General features: G+C 41.8%; 1 protein-coding gene across 1 annotated transcript; it reads left to right on the plus strand.

Annotated features, from left to right (window-relative positions):
- Window positions 1-12,315: 12,315 nt before the first annotated feature.
- On the plus strand, window positions 12,316-18,981 carry LOC124619717 (cuticle protein 63-like). Its single transcript, XM_047146278.1, has 2 exons — window positions 12,316-12,433; window positions 18,665-18,981. The coding sequence occupies exons 1-2, from the start codon at window positions 12,422-12,424 to the stop codon at window positions 18,902-18,904; spliced, it is 252 nt and encodes an 83-aa protein (XP_047002234.1). The 5' UTR covers window positions 12,316-12,421; the 3' UTR covers window positions 18,905-18,981.
- Window positions 18,982-19,429: the final 448 nt, after the last annotated feature.

Genomic DNA, 19,429 nt, shown 5'->3' on the forward strand with positions numbered 1-19,429 from the left:
CATACTGAGTTTCTTTGTCATTTTCTCTCTTAAAGTACCAGAGTACCTATTTACATCTTAGTATCATGATATGACATCACCAATGGAGTCAACAGAGAAAGGGAGTGCCATCCACATGATGCCGTTAATGGTTACACAGTGTGTCCCAGTTCCACGAATACTGTGGCTATGAAAAATAAAACAAAAGGAAGTTTACAAAATCACTGTATTAATTCAAAATAGTCTTTCCCCGAATCCAAACACAGCTGAAATCGTTTTAAACGTATTTTCTAAAAGTCACTCTAGTCCTTTATTGGAGTTGCATTTAGTACTGCAGTATAATTTTCTTGTGTTCCTTAATCGCGTCGTTTCGTTGCCATATTCAGTTTCTGGAATAACCAGACGTTGGTTGTGTCCGAATCCGGACAAATACGGTATGTGATCCATTTACCGGCCAAAACCTGGTGCTCATACTTTGCTTTGTGAGCTGGGGTGTCCTCTCTGAAGCGCAACCAGGAACTTGCCTTTCGTTACTCGGGTCGAATTCGCCGAATTCTCGGGCACAAACACTGGAGAACTAAAAAAACTCGATGTTACCTCAGTGTTCCACTACCATTTTCCGACGAGTGTCAGATACGTAGTGTTGAATTCCCAGGTAGGATGGCAGCGGCAGAAACGCTTTGACTTTCTACACAGCTGTTCTTGAAGCTTCAAGGATAGTAACGTCGCTGCTCGCTACGAGATAACACTTCAGTTTGGAATTTCACATAACAAGCATCCTAACGGAACTGGGACGCAGATGCTGTGTATATTAAGATTCTGTGCCAATATGCAACATGTTTTGTAGAGAAATGCACGTGAAGTAGATTAAATTAAAGAAACAAGCAGCTATAAGTCATCTGTTAAATTGCAACGTGACAACTAATCGCGGAGACATGTTGTGAACTGCTCTTTTAGATGTGGGTGGTACGATTGGACCTGTTAGGAGGACAGTTGTCGTTGCATTTCTCTCTTACGGCTCCTGTAAGCTACCGTCTGTAGTAAATGGATTCTCAAGTTCGTGTGGCTCACGAAATTGCTGGGCCCTTAAATTTATTGCCGGGTATTAATAATTTCTAGTGGAAGGTTTTGACCAACCAGTAAAAATTAGCACGCAACGGATACTACAGAACGTACCTATACAGGGCTTACTAGGCAACATATATAGCTTTTATTTTCTTAATGTCGTGACCCAGGATTTGACTGAGGTACTGATTTTGAGCTATTCTCTGAGATGTGGGAGCAAATAACTAGCAAAAGATATGGCTTAAAAGATATTTTTTCAGCATCAATGGCGTTTAAACTACTGGACTTATTTCTGTTGCAATGAACATGATCACAATTGGTCTCACTAGTTAACATCGTTCAGTTCGGCCACGTCATTATGGAATCAGAGACTGGAGCGCAGACCAGGCTTCAACGTAATTTTCTACAAACACACAATTACACCGAAACCCATGCTTATTGTATTAAGTTGCTATTGGGAACGCAAAACAATTTGAGCAAAGACGCTACAAGTTAACTAGGTCAGGGTGGAAGAGAATTTCAGAAGTCTTTCTGAAGTCAAAGGGCATTAAAATCGGATCCTGTGCTAAATTCATGAGCTTAAGCGGTGTATATTCCGTAATGCACAACAGTGCCAAAAATCAAATAGTTATGGGGGAGCACACGAAACATTATTACTTCACACGTGACCAAGATTTAGTGGGCAACAAAAATCCGGATAAATACGGAAACACAAGATTAATCTTTCGCTATTTACACTCGCGCAGTATCGTATAGTTATCCATCGTTTACAATACATTTTCAGTTCGAAACTACACAGAGTCAACGTGTCGGTTGCTCCGACCTACCACATGGCGCGAAAAGAAGTCCACAATGTAACATATAGAAAATAAATAAAAGTCCCCCAAAATAATACTGAAAATGTAAGAGCAGATTAAAACACATTTAATAAGTGGATTTCCGTTAAGCGGAGAGCAATAATAATGACCGTGAGCTTAAGGCCCATGGTGCTGGCGTGACCAAAGTCCAAACCTAAAGTTCTACTGAAATGTGAATAAACTGTGAAAATAAACTCCGTTATGGGGGTTTAATGATTATCTTGATCCGATTTGAACAACTGGACTTCATTACTGAACTGATTTCACACAATCTAATACATTTGTTACTTTACCAAATCGAGAGCTGCGTCTGCACGTCTGTTCAGTGCCGGGTCCCAGGATCAAGAGACGACCGGACACCTCGCCTAACCGAACTTCGTTCAAGAGATTGTGGGAGGAAGATTCGCCAGCCTAACAGAGCCGAACCGCGAGACTTTGCGAGCTCTTTGACCTGCCTTTCCCACCATCTCTGCTCAACTTCCTCACGTCTAAGGGGTTGGTACTATCCTACCAGAGAACCATTCTACGCATGCACAGCTACGAACTTTGATTACGCTTTCTGCTACATCATTAACTATTTCAATCACACAACCCAGATCGCATAAAGGAATGGCAACTAGGAAATGTGGCACACATAAAATGAATGAACGACTGAATAAAAAAATAAATAAACGCTTGGTCCATTCTCTTCTGTACGTTGTTGTCGTTATTGTGGTCTTCAGTCCTGAGACTGGTTGATGCAGCACTCCATGTTCCTCTATCCTGTCCAAGCTTCTTCATCTCCCAGTACTTACTGCAACCCACATCCTTCTGAATCTGATTAGTGTATTCATCTCTTGGCCTTCCTCTACGATTTCTTCCCTCCACGCTGCCCTCAAATGCTAAATTTGTGATCCCTTGATGCCTCAGAACATGTCCTACTATCCGGTCCCTTCTTTTTGTCAAGTTGTGCCACATACTCCTCTTCTCCCCAATTCTATTCAATACTTCATCATTAGTTATGTGATCTACCCATCTAATCTTCAGCATTCTTCTGTAGCACCACTTTTCGAAAGCTTCTGTTCTCTTCTTGTCTTAACTATTTATCGTCCATGTTTCACTTCCATACATGGCTACGCTCCATACGAATACTTTCAGAAAAGACTTCCTGACACTTAAATCTATACTCGATGTTAACAAATTTCTCTTCTTCAGAAACGTTTTCCGTGCCATTGCCAGTCTACATTTTATATCCTCTCTACTTCGACCATCATCAGTTACTTTGCTCCCCAAATAGCAAAACTCCTTTACTACTTTAAGTGTCTCATTTCCGAATCTAATTCCCTCAGCATTACCCGACTTAATTCTACTACATTCCATTATCCTCGTTTTGATTTTGTAGATGTTCATCTTATATATTCCTTTCAAGACACCGTCCATTCCGTTCAACTGCTCTTCCAAGTCCTTTGCTGTCTATGACAGAATTACAATGTCATCGGCGAACCTCAAAGTTTTTATTTCTTCTCCATGGATTTTAATACCTACTCCGAATTTTTCTTTTGTTTCCTATACTGCTTGCTCAATATATTACCCTAGTAATTACTTCTGCTGAATAAAAAGCACTCGCAATAGTTCTCACGTGCCAGGATTTATTCAAGAAAATATGGAACGGGACAACAAGTTCCGTTTCAAAATTTGTACTGGAAATCTCAGTTGAAACTTTAAAGATACCGTGAAGATTTCCTGTATAGGAGCTCTCAATGGAAATTAATGTAAAAGCGATGGAAAAATCATATTCAGAGCACATATGGTAGAGTATTCAGGAGGGATTCGATGACAGTAGAACGGTTTCTGATCACATAATTGGTTTTTAAAGGTACTTGTTGTAGTTGACAATTTCAACTTTCTTTTAGACGCAGTTAATAGTGTGTACAGGGAGCAGTTTGCACGACAAATTAATTTTAATTTATGAGTGCCAGTTTTTTGTATAGGTCTGAAACCTAAATTTAGCCCAATTTTTGGAAATGAGTTACGTATTAAACCATGAGACACACATTATAAGAAATACAGCCAGCCTTTGGGACACCAGTAATTAAAAATTGTCTAAAAATAGATAGGTGTCATTGTAATAAAATGTAACACACAAACATTCCACACTGTTGACCATTAAATTGTAGTATCATGAAGGAAGCAAGCATCAAATGTCAACATGGCGTTAAGTATACCATATACCAGGTTATGCATATGATTAGCATTTCAACACAGCTACACGATACAGGTCTTACGGCATTTAGATTCTGTATATGTGGAACGAAGTTTCATTTAGAATTTCTATACGAATGTAGCTTGCTTAGAAATATTTACTGCGACAGTTCAGAACTCAACAGCGGCAGGATTGTGTGTTGTCGATACTCATTGTGGTTGCCACTCATTCTTACACATACATCATCATTTTTCAAAGACAGTCGTGTGAACACATATGGCTCCCCTTCGACTTCGCCACATTCATCGACCACATGCTCCTGTATCGCGTGCACGTTTCACCTGATATGCAAAATCCAAACGCCCCTAAATGTCCCCATTGCCAGTAATCTGAGGCATTATATTCAGCTAAGCGTGGAGTTCACGCTACCACTGGACTTCTTGTATCATTATCCGTTCGTATTAAGTTTGCGCTAGTGTCGTATGAAGGATGGAAAGCGGAAAGGCACTCCATCGTGCATAACCAACATCGGTTGTCTTAAACGCGGCCAGATTTCGGCGCAGCACATGTTAATTTTTCCTGCAATATTTCCCGTCATTCACAATTCCTGCCCGTACAATGATACTAAAGCGCAACTGCTGCCTCGCTTCGACCATCACCGAGGATTTGTTGCATCGGCATATGTGAATTCAGGACATTCAGCACTCCAGAACGGTAATCTCGCATGCTGATTTTGTTACCTGATAGCTTTCATATGTTAGAAATGATGTACGTAATGTATGGTGATTCGTGCCTCGATAGCTAAAGCGTTTAAGACGACCGCTCGTGTAAAGCGGAAAACCCGGTTTCGAGTCCCAGTCCTATACAAATTTTCGTTGTCGTCGTGCCATTACACAGTCGATGGTGCAGTTGCGAATATAGATCCCGCATGTCAGATGATGTAGAGAAATGATTCGGAAATCACAATATATGAAATTATTTTACTGCATTTTTATTCACACATGTCCCATATTGTAAAAAACCCTGAAAATATGTAGGATTTTCCTGGTAGTTTTCGTCACAGTGCAAGATATGAACATAGCGGTCCATGAAGATTCTAACTGTTTGATGTTTGTTATCCCACAACAAGAATTAGAAACATAAAACATCTGTAAACAATGGGTATACCATAAACGAAAAGAAAGGAAACGATGACGTACAGAATACATAATTATTTGACTATGCGAGTAGTAGTGAGGATGCAGGTAAACAGCAAACTGTGTGACTGCGAATAGGAAAGTGGTATGAGTTGTCACACTGTGTTAATACTTGACTCGCTCTTTTCAAAGCTTCAGTTTCACAAATCTTCAAGTAAAACTTTGACATTTCTTTCGCACTTTTCTATTTTCCTTATCTTTTCCTTGTGTATCTGTCAGACAGTGGCCTTCCGCATATTCTGATACTGGAACATGAGAGTGTGGTAATCCTTGTTGGCTCCTAGAGGATTTTGAACAATATATTCTACGGGAAATTTACAGTACGTTGTGCTGTAAAGAAGCCGCTAGTGTGATCAAGATGGAAGTGATCAATGTCTCCAACTGATGATCGCATTTTCAGGACACGTCCATCCACAACATATTTTCCGGCTACAAGCCACATATAACTGTAATTACACTAGGAACACGTCATCCAATTAGATACTGCACTAAACAGGGTGGAGCTTGTGGCCGAGGCTGACCGGAGTCAGGCGTATTCGGCCTACTGGCAGACATCTTGTTACGTATCTTCTTTCCATATCACTATGAGCTTCGCTAATAAAGGACTGCTCTCCATAAGTAATAACAGCGCACTGTACTGTCGATAAAATGCCGTTGGTAAGAGTGAAGTATTCCTGTAGCTTTAGCCGACCTGTTCAATATGTACTGGAGATTTTGGTTTAAAATGAAAGGGAGTCATCTAGCTCGGAGAGAGTCTAATTGCAACTGTGTTTAACGGGAAGAAAGTGAACTTACTTGCGAACTGATCTCATGTTTCTCCGTCGCTCAAATATCTACAGTGACGGTACTATTCTGAGAGATATATCACCGGACGCACAGACACTATATAGAAAACGTGGAAAAATCTGGTTAAAACTGCTGGATAAATAATAGTGGAAGGAAGATGATGTACGCACTTCTGAATCAGAAACTGTGGTACTCTGAAACAATGATTTTTGTCTCATGCGAACACTGTAAGTTAAGAACGAACGAACATTATCTATTTCACTACGAGAGACTGGCAAAAAATTCCCTGATAGTCACTATAAGGATTGGAAGGCTCACAGTAGCCAGGTGCGTAAAGCACGACCCTTCAGTTTGTGTGAATAGTCCAGACATTAATTCCCATTTTGTTGTCTCCTGGATGAATTTTTACTCTGCGGTGGAATGTGTGCTGACAGGAAACTTCTTGGCTGTTGAAAACTGTGTGCAGTAACGGGACTTGAACTAGGACCTTTCTGTAACGCGGGCAATTGGCCCACCTACTGCGCTGTCAAAATACTACACATGCCTCGCTCCCCCCTCCAAACCCCCAAAATCTCCCTTTCGGCTGTGTTTCGTTGTCTGCTCTGTTTAAACACAATTATACTTTCACAAATTTTACTGTCAGGATGAATGGCGTACTGTATACTCTCTGATGGAACTTAACATTACGCCCATCTTTTTAATAGCGTGTTAGTTCATTCTGCATGAACCCCAGTCAAATTTAGGACGATTATGCTCTTCTGAGGCGGACAATTATCCAACTGCAAGATGCCTTCTCGCGCCACCTCTATCGGGGAAGACATCAAGCATGAACGGATGCAGGTGGTCAGTGTTGATGATCACAAAGTTTGCAGCCGTCATGGTGCCTTCTGTTCGTAATAGGTTCTTTGCAAGCCCAAGTGAATGCTTCCCACAGGAAAATACTGCCTCCAATAGCCTGCGTCGGCGGTACGGTGCACGTTTTGTAAAGTCGTTTTCCTGGATCCCTTGTCTACTGCAATCGTAATCCACAACGTTTTTGGGCCAACACTCCATCATGTAAGAGTTGTATGCTACGGAGCCGAATGTTCTAAAATGTGAGCTGAACACTGTGCTACGAAACACCTGAGCCTGCACCAATAATGTCGTCAGATCTGCCAGAGATCTTCGATTACCCTGCCTTATTCAGTGGGCAATATTTCCATTCCAGCGTTCTGTGATGAGGCGTGTACGTCCTACAACTTATCGCCTACTCAGTGTTTCACCATTCTTCAATCACTTCCCAAACATGCTCGATACAGTAACACAAGGGAAGTTTCCAGCGTTACCGTTAGCGAAATGTTCTTTCACGAGGGCTGGACCATAACATTCTCACCGTGGTCAAAGTCAGTACGTCAGTGGCTTTCTCCATTTGCGTCCCTATCTTCGCTAGAATGATTCCCCATTCGACTCTGATCCAGTTACACATTTTCCATTCGGCTCTTTAGTAATAACACGGCTTTCAAAATAATGGACGAACGCTGCAGAGAAATAGGTGCAGTTTGTATATGACAGAAGGACCAAATTGCATTAGAACGCCGTTTAGTAAGCAATAGATTTCCGTTAGTGAATGATAATAGAAACAGTACCAAGAGTATTTTAAATTTTTTGCATTTATGCCACACAGAATTTGTGTCTGGGGGATTTGAGGTCACAAACTCATGTTCTGTTGTGGTGTGAGAGAGATGGAGTAGATAGGGCATACGGAGAAGGAAGAATGAAACAACCACTATTCTTTCGCCGGCCGCTGAGGCCGAGTGGTTCTAGGCCATTCAGTCTGGAACCGCGCTGGTGCTATGGTCGCAGGTTCGAATCCTGCCTCGGGCATGGATGTGTGTGATGTCCTTGGGTTACTTAGGTTTAAGTAGTTCTAAGTCTAGGAGACTGATGATCTCAGATGTTAGGTCCCATAGTGCTTGGAGCCATTTGAACCATTTGAACTACTCTTTCAATTCTGGAAATGAAATAGGAATGAACATCGCAAGATTAATTTCAGGTAATTGAAAACAACCAAGAATGTAATTTGATTACAAAGTGTTGTATGTATTAATGCTATGCGTTTGCAAGAGTATCTCATTCAGATCATATTATCTGGCTGCAGATACACCGTAGAGCATTCGTTAAATAACCTGTTATTGCTGTAGAAAACAAATTCACGATTCTAGTATTGCTGTCTTTATGAGTGTGACATTTCTCTACAGAAAGATAAGGAGTAAAGGAACGAAAATGAATTTTAATGTCACTACGCGGACGTGGTTATTAAAGGTGAATAGCCAGCCCAGTCTTAATCCCCATTTTCATGTACTGAACATGTAAAGTCACACAGAAAAAGACTGAATATGCTGAGACTGGGATAGTACTTGTAAAAGATACTGCCCCACAGCTTGTAAATATTCAATGAGAGGAAGAGTGAACCACCCGCAGTTGCTATGATGAACCCCTTTACTAACGCAATAAATGTCATCGTCATGCACAAAAGCTGATTATTGTTACTGATAACCTGTAACGATTGAAACTAGTTGCATAAATAAAGTGACTCATCTTAGCACCCATTGTTGATCAGTGCAACAATTGCAGCGAATTTATAGTTGTGCAGGAACAATCAAATTCCGAAGTTCGTCATTTCTGGTTTCGGTTATACAAGCTGTTCCTGCCAACATGAAAAACTGAGAATCAGCTATACATTGATTTATTTCATGTTGATAAATAAGGACATCGTTAAATATTACTGGATAACATCCTATTGTTACTGAATGTCAGTCGTTAACTTCATAATAATATAACTTATATATCAACTTCAGTGCATCCTTCATTGGGGCAAACAGACCGAAGACGACAGGTGCGGGATCTGGGCTGTAGAGTGGATGAGGAAGAACAGTAAAATGAAGTTTTCTGAGCTCCTCTCGGGGGTTGACTTGTGTGGGGATTCGCGCTTTCGCGTAAAAGGAGAAGTTAGTTCGGTTTTTGGCGAAGAACGCTCTGAAGTCGGTTTTTTTCTCTTTTTTCAGTTTTCTGAGGCTGTGTGCGGCCAGCTGGCACGCAGGAGATCGGGCAGGTTTGCGCGACCTCGTTGCGATGATGGCAAAAGCATCACTCAACGACTCGCCGTGCTTTTGTTCACTGGCAGGTCTATGTAGACATCCTGCAAGCGATTATGTATATTTCTTAAGCTCTGATTCTCCGCTGAAAGAAACTCAGTCACATGGCTCTACTTGGAACACCCCTCCATACAGACGTCATTTTGAAGGCAACGTACAGCGCCGTTATCTATGGGAACTTCATTGAATTGCATTTTCAACCGAAAATGGCAGGGAGAAAAAAAGTTGCAATACTTACTGAACACCCCTCGTATATCCCAGCTATTTCTTAATAGTTTGAATATTAATTAGAATGACATACAAAGCAGAAAAGAATCCTACATACAGACAAACCTTATCGTAAATATAATCCAGTTTTAAAGACTTGTACGATAACTGACAGTTACTGATATCTGACAAATGTAACTTCAATAATAATTAACTTTAACAGCGATGACTGATATCTGAAAATCAACACTTGGCACATGTCTGCGGCAACCACAAAAACTGTACTGGTTATACTGTTCCCGCTAACAACACCAAGAGTCCCCAATTTCAGTGGTAATGAAGACAGTTAATAGGCTTGCCTCACACTCGACCTATCAGCCGAACTGTACAGCCTAAACATTCAAGGTTCGTGTCTGGAAAGTAACGGCATATTTCTAAACACGAAAGAGCCTTACAAGTTTTCCTTCAGTGATCTTTACTGCTACGTTTTCGTGAGGAAAGTGAGTATAAAAATAAGAGAAGTATAAGTTGTTTGATTGTGATGCTCATTAAAAACTATCCACTGTTAAAATAATATACGGAGGGTAAAAAAAAGTCGACAAATTTGAGAAGTGGCAGTACTGGCAGTAGTGGCAAAAAAAGAAAAACAAGTCCAGTGAACATAATATAAGCATTCACTCGCAGAAGATGGTGGCATTTGGTTGCAGAATTTAACTCAGTCGTTGTTTTGGCATCAGTCGACAGAGTTGGGAATATGTTTTGATGTATTCAATATCTCAGTACCCTGTATACACATTAGTCCGGTCATTATGAAGTCTGCAGTAAGCTGCGTGGTTCGAGTTGTGTCACACTGTGATTTTTCAACAACCCTCTGAGGCTTTTCAGAGGTGCTGACTGAGAGGACGTCCACTGTTTACCTCTTGAGGAGCCAGGAAACCTGTGCCCCTAGAACCTGAACAAATCTACCGCAGAACTTAACTCATGGTTTTTTACGAAGTGGACATTTTTTAAGGTAGAGGGCCGGGAATGTACTTCACTTCTATTTGCAGAATCAAAGAAGAAATCGTTTTCGGAAAATCACGTATTGAGTATCATGTCACTATCAGCAAAAAGTAGTACAAAACAGAAAAGAAAACATACTGAATAATTCGTAATTAATATAGTGCAGTAAGAGTAAACACAAGAGTGAAGCGACTGGAGAAGCTAGAAGTGCACTATAATACATACCTTCAGTTGCAATTAGTTTACTAGACAGAAGCAATCACTGACAAGTCTGGTACTACGTAATAGCTCGAATCACATATCTCAAAAGAAACCATCTACAATACTGCTACACAGCAAAATATAAAAGCACACTGCCTTTCCGGTGCCACGTCTACTGGACGAGTTTTCCTTGCTGAAACGAACACTCAAAACATTTGACCCTTCTTGTTAACACTACGTATATTACATTTTTCGTAAAATAATTACACCAAATTGGTATAAGCTTTGATTGTTGTGAGAAGAATGTTTTTATACTAACTCATATCAGCATAAAGGCCACACATTCACTAGAAATTATAGAAATGTTGAAAGTGTTCTCAGGAGATGAACGTTACGTCGAAATTACGTTGCAGAGTAACATAACAAAAAATTAATAGTTTGGTGCGGTCGCTCATTGTAGAAGAAAATGTTTTTTAAGCAAGCAATTTTAAGAAGACTGTGTATACGTTCTGGGAAAGTTATAGAGACATCTGTTCGATATTTTGGATTGTAATTAAATTGACATTTTGCAAAAAGCTATTAAAATGTACATGTGCCCTTACAGGCTATTGTCATCTCACTGTATGAAGTATCTTCCTTTTGACATGTTTATTACTAATTACGTAATATATTTGCCTTTTGGAAACGTTATTTTATCTATGAGAGATAGCGGATAGCGGATAGGCACTTGGTGCAGGGAGTGCCAACTGGCCCTTAACATAGACAAATGTAATGTATTGCGAATACATAGAAAGAAGGATCATTTATTGTATGATTATATGATAGTAGAACAAACACTGGTAGCAGTTACTTCTGTAAAATATCTGGGAGTATGCGTACGGAACGATTTGAAGTGGAATGATCATATAAAATTAATTGTTGGTAAGGCGGGTGCCACGTTGAGATTCATTGGCAGAGTCCTTAGAAAATGTAGACCATCAACAAAGGAGGTGGCTCACAAAACACTTGTTCGACGTATACTTGAGTATTGCTCATCAGTGTGGGATCCGTACCAGGTCGGTTGACAGAGTAGAGAGAGAAGATCCAAAGAAGACTGGCACATTTCGTAACAGAGTTATTTGGTAATCGTGATAGCGTTACGGAGATGTTTAGCAAATTCTTGTGGCAGACCCTGCAAGGGAGGCGCTCTGCACCGCGGTGTACCTTGCTGTCCAGGTTTCGAGAGGGTGCGTTTCTGGTTGAGGTATCGAATATATTGTTTCCCCCTACTTATACCCCCCGAGGAGATCACGAATGTAAAATTAGAGAAATTTGAGCGCGCACGGAGGCTTTCCGGCAGTCGTTCTTCCCGCGAACCATACGCGACTGGAACAGGAAAGGGAGGCAGTGGCAGTGGCACGTAAGGTGCCCTCCGCCACACCGTTGGATGGCTTGCGGAGTATAAATGTAGATGTTGATGTAGATATAGACATGATTTGCCTTGACAACACATGTTCGCACATTGGTGGAAAAAAAATCACTTCTTTTGCAAGCTGCATCAAACCTGTCTTCGATGACAAGGTTACAAAGGCTACAAACTTGAGTACAGGAACAAACCTTTCTCCTGAGTGAAAGAACCACGCCTCCGACTGCCACTGGCAGACACAGGCGGCCTAGAAGTAGACCAGTTCTAGCAGTGGACAGTGCAGCAGCGGAAGGCCGCCCGCTGTGGCACTGACCGCCGCCCATGTTCCAGTAGGATATAAAAGACAGCCGCTTGCGGTCTGCAGGTACAGTCTGCTCCCACAGCAACAACCTTATCCACACAGCAACATGAAGTTCTTGGTAAGTGGCTGTTTTCGTCTGGAGAGTCGAACATAATCAGCTCACTGATATAAATGTGTACTATCAATAGATCCAAATTACGTACGAACTTGAGTACTGTTCTACAAGGGGTGCCAACACCAACTATGTTGACTGAGTTGTTACGAGGACCTTTCCACTGCACATGGATCGTATATGAGGGTCCCTGTCTTTTTTATCTACACCTGTAGTCCGCAACCAGACGTGCTATGTTTGTCTCCCTGTTACAATTCCTTGTCGGATTTTTATCAATAGATACCGTCACTACATGTCTGCACAAGCCTGAATCATTCTAATTACACTTTCTTGGTCACTATCCGATATGTGAGCAGCAGCAACTGATATGTTCTTCAACTGAACCTACAAGCTGGGTCCTCAAAATAGTCATAGCAAATGTTTTGCAATGCGTTACGAATTTTCAAACTTTTCATCTTGAGAAGTGGATCATAAAAACGAGACTTCCACGCTGAGTAAACAAACCCCAAATGAGCCACACACCATTTTCTCTTTATCTTTTCTCTTTATCTCCGTTTAATGCAACACGGAAGATGTCCCACCAACAGAGAAGGAAAGTATTCCAGGACACTTACAACACTCTAATTGTCTCTTCTAGCAAAATAATGTGACTTAACCTATGTAGTGATTAGTTATGAGAGAACTGTATCATGGCCGACATAGCGTCTATTTTCTCTGCCGTTGTTAGGCAGTATAGCTCAGGTAGAATTTCGTTGTTACCTACATATAGTACGAAGAATGTATACAGAATCCTGACTCGACATCTGTACCTACCACAGTCATTTTTTGTTGTAAGCTAATAATGACGTTAGATATATTTCAGAGCCACATCTAAACGTGTAAGATACGCAATCTGGTACTGTTAATCTTCAGACTAGGCTGAATAATATTTTTAATTAATGAGAAGTTATTTCTCTGCAGAAATAAGTGTCATTTACTATTTTGTGTATTTCATCTGCTGCACCAACAACACTTCGCTGACTTTAAAGCAGTAGCATGACAAATAGTCGGCAGAACGTAATGTTCGCAAAATTACACAAATCAGAACTGATTTTGATGCCACACACTCCTCTTTAGATTAAGGGGTTTCAAAAGATTCCCTAGGAGAACCACTTTTTATCATTCTGTTCATGACAAGGTCGTTAGATCCGTTGTTCAGCTTCTGTATACGTGACACAGTATGAAGTTGGAGTGTGTAATCGCTTCCGTGTTACACTACCTGAATAACTCCTATTCAGATGTATGTTTTGTAAGCGAATGTGACCATGGCATGCTTATCTAAATACGATATGTACTGTTGCGAAATCTTATTGTCTCAATTATAAGAAAAAATAACTGAAGAATGTTCAATGTTTCGCCTCACGACATGAAGCTGCACAACATGTGGATGTTGGGGTACTGAAGAATTTCTTTTGAAATTGTCACTAATCGAATACGCTTCCGCCTGTTTAAAGAATCCGAATGTTGTCGAGTTTCTTGATCAAACAGTGGCGTCTTAGTTACCTTGTGCAACAGAAGATAGGAGTAAATTTCATAATTTGAAAACGAGTAGAAACTACGTAGTTGAAACCATTACAGTCAATTTTGTTCCAGCACGGTGATAGCAAAGAACTTACGAGTGATTACTGAAATACTAAACTAAATCAAGGATGAATGGTTTTGTTTCCTGTAAATTACAGCATTGCATAGTTAGTGTCCCTGTATAGGAACCCATTGAAAAGTGCTTATGTAGAATTCATCTCTTACTTCGATTAGAATCCTAAATATATCAGTGCAATTAAAAACAAACAAGTGTACATTAGAACAGCAAGATGTGTCTAATTCAGATTCGCTACAGAATATGCGCACTTCAAAAATAGGTGTATGGGAGTGGACTGTGTCCCCAGGTCTGTTACGTATTTAAAATTTAGTTGCGTACAACTTCATGACAATGAGTCGCTTTAGTATTACTTTCTCTCAATTAGCTGTAAAAATAGTTGCACATTGACGCTCGACAGACTGAGGCAGCAGTTTAGATTGAGCAGTAGCTGTGGTTAAAGTACCCGTGACGTTCACACAGTCCTTTGTATCGCTATTTTCCGTTGCCTCTGTTAGTTCATTCCTTAAACGATGTTATACTGTTGTTGTATCTGTGCGATGACCGGAACATTATCAGCCCTCGACGCTGTTTACATATCTGGATGTTTCCTAGAGCCTATTAAACTTTGGAGGACCCATAAAATATTAGAATATCTTACATGTAAGAACTGAATGGAACATTTGGAGCAGGAACCTAACAGCAAAAAGTCAAGTTGTTTCCCTCCAATTGTGGTCGATCCAGTTTCACGGCTTGCATGTTATTTCACTACTTCAAACTCAAGCAGCCAGACTCCATCTCAGATCCGTTTACAGAAAGGACTGATACTCGAAATAGAGCTATATCTGTCAGTAGCTAGCGATAGTAACCAATCGTTTGCGGGACTCTGCAATAGAAATGATAAGTGAGTTTTATTACTTGCTTCGCTACGACAAGCCTGATTGGCACCTATTTCATGTTTTCCTGTTCAGACTTAATCATATGCACTGACTGGAGTAGAGGATTTCAAGTTCAGCTATATAGAGGTTTCTACGTTTCCATAACTTTCCTCAATTGAATACGAGGCGACTTCTGGCAACCCATGAACTTGTATTAACGTAACTGAATGTCGTCTGTTCAGTCGAACTAGTCCGATAGAACAGATAGCACTGGTTTTCATTAACATAATGGAGCGTGATTTCTCTATCACATATATTTCAGTGCGGATGCACAAATATCGTTCGAACCCCTACGGTAATCAAGAATTTGCGAGTAGGAGGTGTGATGGACGAGTGACACTGGTATGCAGCGAGCGATAAGACGAGAAATTGGGTCGGACGGGGGGCGTGTCCGGGAAGCCGAGACGGTTAAAGAAACCTTCCTAGAGGAGCGGAACGTCCGGGTTTCGAGTCCCAGTGTGGCAAATAATTCGAACTTTCGCCACTGCAATATCGAAATGTCATTTGCAGCTGGCAGCAATGATCTGCTGCCTATTCCCTTGCTCTTTCTTCCTCCTTGCTCTGTTTCAGAAAATCAAGTCGTCAATTCGTTGGCAATAGGAACCTGTTCAGTGGTCAAGGAGCCATTCCAGGACCGCTTTGTGGAGGTAATCTTCGTTGGAAAATTTGCGAATGCTGGCAGTCAGCACGTTTATTGCCTTTACATCGTAGTATGTGCTTGATGTCGAAGGCCTGTTTTCATGATTACCACCAACTACTTCTGTGAGGTCTTTGTCAAATTGTTGGCACCATTTCATAATGACTTGGCTCGATATTACTTCTGATCCATATATCACTAGAATTACACTTTAAATGTGTGTAGTATTAAAATTAAATGCAGATAAGACTCGTACTGTGCCACAAACTCTGGAGTACGATTCCAGTTACAACGCCGTTTGACTCGCACATTGTCATGGACATGATAGTACTGCAGGAGATGTGTGTCGGTTGGAAACACACTGAGATCCTCTTGTCCCTCAATAGTTTTAGGTTCGAACTACATCTGTAACTTACTGTCGTGTTGCGAGTTAGTAAACCGTTATGCCCCCTTTGTTAATGACAGCTGGGTGGAAGGTGGCCAAAAGATCTATCACCGTAGCAATCTGGACAGCTAAGCAAAAGATTCTTTCTTTTGCTGCGGCCTTTATTCCGCATTGTGCGCAGGGTTGGCAGGGTTAAGTACGGAATTGGCATGGTTAATTTTAAGGGGTGGCCAGATGCCCTTCCTGCCGCCACCCCGTACCCCCCCTGGATGGAAGTAGTGTACCCCAGCTGTCTGCGTCTAGTGTAAATCGTGAAATAGTGTGAATGTGGTTCAAATGTCTACGAGTCGTGTAACTGAGGCAGGACGTGGGGACCAGCCCGGTATTCACCTAGTAGGATGTGGAAAACCGCCTAAAAACCACATCCAGGCTGGCCGACACACCGGCCGTAGTCGTTAATCCGGCGGGCGGATTCGATCTGGGGCCGGCGCGCCTACCCGAGTCCAGGAAGCAGCGCGTTGGCGCTCTCCGCTACCCTGGCGGGTAGCCAAGCAAAAGATTACTAGACACAAATTCAGTTTAGATAAAATTGTTGTGCTCAAGCTTTTGTGAAAAGTTGCTACACTTATTACAGCCGTAGCTCTAGCTATAAACAGAGGCCTGATCCGACAGTGTGTCTATATGCACTGAAAGTTTGCCGGTACAGCTGCCGTTAACTTGGAATAATGATCGCCACCAAATAGCAATCCGTAACTCTCACTAGAAGCAGGTGGCCGCAGCTTATCACATGGTCCTGTCGCTTCTGAAGTTTCTTTCAACGGCAGCGATGTTCAAGGCACCGCTCTTAGCACGAAGAAGAATCTTCGAAGCGCCGGATCTGGCAGTATCGTTAAGCTACGACACTACACATGCTTTTGAAGTCCCCTCGTAGATACATGATGTCTTTTAACACTCTACGCCATTTTTATGCCCCCGTTCTTTCTATCAAGTGCTGATAATTTAGTCTCGCCAGGCTATTGCTAATACTGTATGTGTCACAACGTCAATTGAATCCTTTTTTTTTCCTTTTTTTTGTGTCATCAGTCTACTGACTGGTTTGATGCGGCCCGCCACGAATTCCTTTCCTGTGCTAACCTCTTCATCTCAGAGTAACACTTGCAACCTACGTCCTCAATTATTTGCTTGACATATTCCAATCTCTGTCTGCCTCTACAGTTTTTGCCCTCTACAGCTCCCTCTAGTGCCATGGAAGTCATTCCCTCATGTCTTAGCAGATGTCCTATCATCCTGCCCCTTCTCCTTAGCAGTGTTTTCCACATATTCCTTTCCTCTCCGATTCTGCGTAGAACCTCCTCATTCCTTACCGTATCAGTCCACTTAATTTTCAACATTCGTCTATAGCACCACATCTCAAATGCTTCGATTCTCTTGTGTTCCGGCTTTCCCACAGTCCATGTTTCACTACCATACAATGCTGTACTCCAGACGTACATCCTCAGAAATTTCTTCCTCAAATTAAGGCCGGTATTTGATATTAGTAGACTTCTCTTTGCCAGAAATGCCTTTTTTGCCATAGCGAGTCTGCTTTTGATGTCCTCTTTGCTCCTTCCGTCATTGGTTATTTTACTGCCTAGGTAGCAGAATTCCTTAACTTCATTGATTTCGTGACCATCAATCCTGATGTTAAGTTTCTCGCTGTTCTCAGTATTTTAATTCCACTCCTGAATCTTTCTGTTATTTCCATCATTGCTTCCTCGATGTACAGATTGAAGAGTAGGGGTGAAAGGCTACAGCCTTGTCTTACACCCTCCTTAGTACGAGCACTTCGTTCTTGAACTTCCACTGTTATTACTCCCTATAGCTTACCCCTACCTTTTTCAGAATCTCGAACAGCTTGCACCATTTTATATTGTCGAACGCTTTTTCCAGGTCGACAAATCCTATGAAAGTGTCTTGATTTTTCTTTAGCCTTGCTTCCATTATTAGCCGTAACGTCAGAATTGCCTCTCTCGTCCCTTTACTTTTCCTAAAGCCAAACTGATCGTCACCTAGCGCATTCCCAATTTTCTTTTCCATTCTTCTGTATATTATTCTTGTAAGCAGCTTCGATGCATGAGCTGTTAAGCTGATTGTGCGATAATTCTCGCACTTGTCAGCTCTTGCCGTCTTCGGAATTGTGTGTATGATCCTTTTCCGAAAGTCAGATGGTATGTCGCCAGACTCATATATTCTACACACCAACGTGAATAGTCGTTTTGTTGCCACTTCCTTCAGTGATTTTAGAAATTCTGATGGAATGTTATCTATCCCTTCTGCCTTATTTGACCGTAAGTCGTCCAAAGCTCTTTTAAATTCCGATTCTAATACTGGATCCCCCATCTCTTCTAAATCGACTCCTGTTTCTCCTTCTATCATCTTAGCGTATGTTATTCCTTCATGATCTTGGAGTCGCTGTCCAAACGGTGTCATGAGGCACCTGGCACTTATGAGTGCTCCTTAGCATCACACATTAACAGATGGAACCCTCTCTCCCCCACTGGAATAGTGCGTAATGCTACCTGGGAAATATTATATCTTTTCGTGGAACTGCTGAGACCGCAAAGATTGAGTATGTTGTTGGTGGTGTCAGTGAGTGACAGCCTCGTCGTGTGGCCTTTCGCAGGTGGTCGTGCTGGTGGCGTGTGTGGCGATGGCGTCCTGCCAGCAGGAGCTGCAGCGCGAGAAGCGTGGATACCTCGGCCTGGGGGCCGGACTGCTGGCCGCCCCCGCCGTCGCCGCCCCCGCTGTGGTCGCCGCCCCCGCAGTCGCTGCCGTAGCTGCCCCCGCAGTTGTCGCCGGACCCGCCATCGGCTACGGATATGGCTACCTCGGCGGTGTCCACGGAAGGCTGTTGCATGGTTGAAGGGCCTTCCTCTCTAACATCCGTGCGCTGTGTATCTTTGTTGCTGTGGCCTCATTAAAGCTCATTTGGTAGTTTAACGTATTGAGTTTCTTCTCTCTGAAACACCAGAGTACCTAACTACATCTTAGTATCACGATGTGACATCACCAATGGAGTCAAAAGAGAAAGGGAATGCCATCGACATGAAAGCATTAATGACTACACAGTATATCCCAGTTCTGTTAGAACTGTGGCTGTGAAAAATAAAAGCCATGGATGCTTTCAAAATCACTGTATTTATTCCCCTGAATCAGGACACAGCTGAAATCGTTTTAAAGGTGTTTTCTAACAGTCACTATAGCCTTTTTTTGGAGTCGCATTTGGTACTGCAGTACAACTTTCTTGGGTTTGCTTAATCACGTCCTTTCTTTGCCATGTTCAATTTTGGGAACAATCAGAGGTTGACTTGGGCCAGTTCCGGACTAATAGGGTGTGTGACGATGACTGTGCCGGCCAAAAACGCGTGCACAGGCTTCGCTTTGTGGG

The sequence above is a fragment of the Schistocerca americana genome, chromosome 6, assembly GCF_021461395.2.
Source record: "Schistocerca americana isolate TAMUIC-IGC-003095 chromosome 6, iqSchAmer2.1, whole genome shotgun sequence".
Classification (NCBI taxonomy): Eukaryota; Metazoa; Arthropoda; class Insecta; order Orthoptera; family Acrididae; genus Schistocerca; species Schistocerca americana.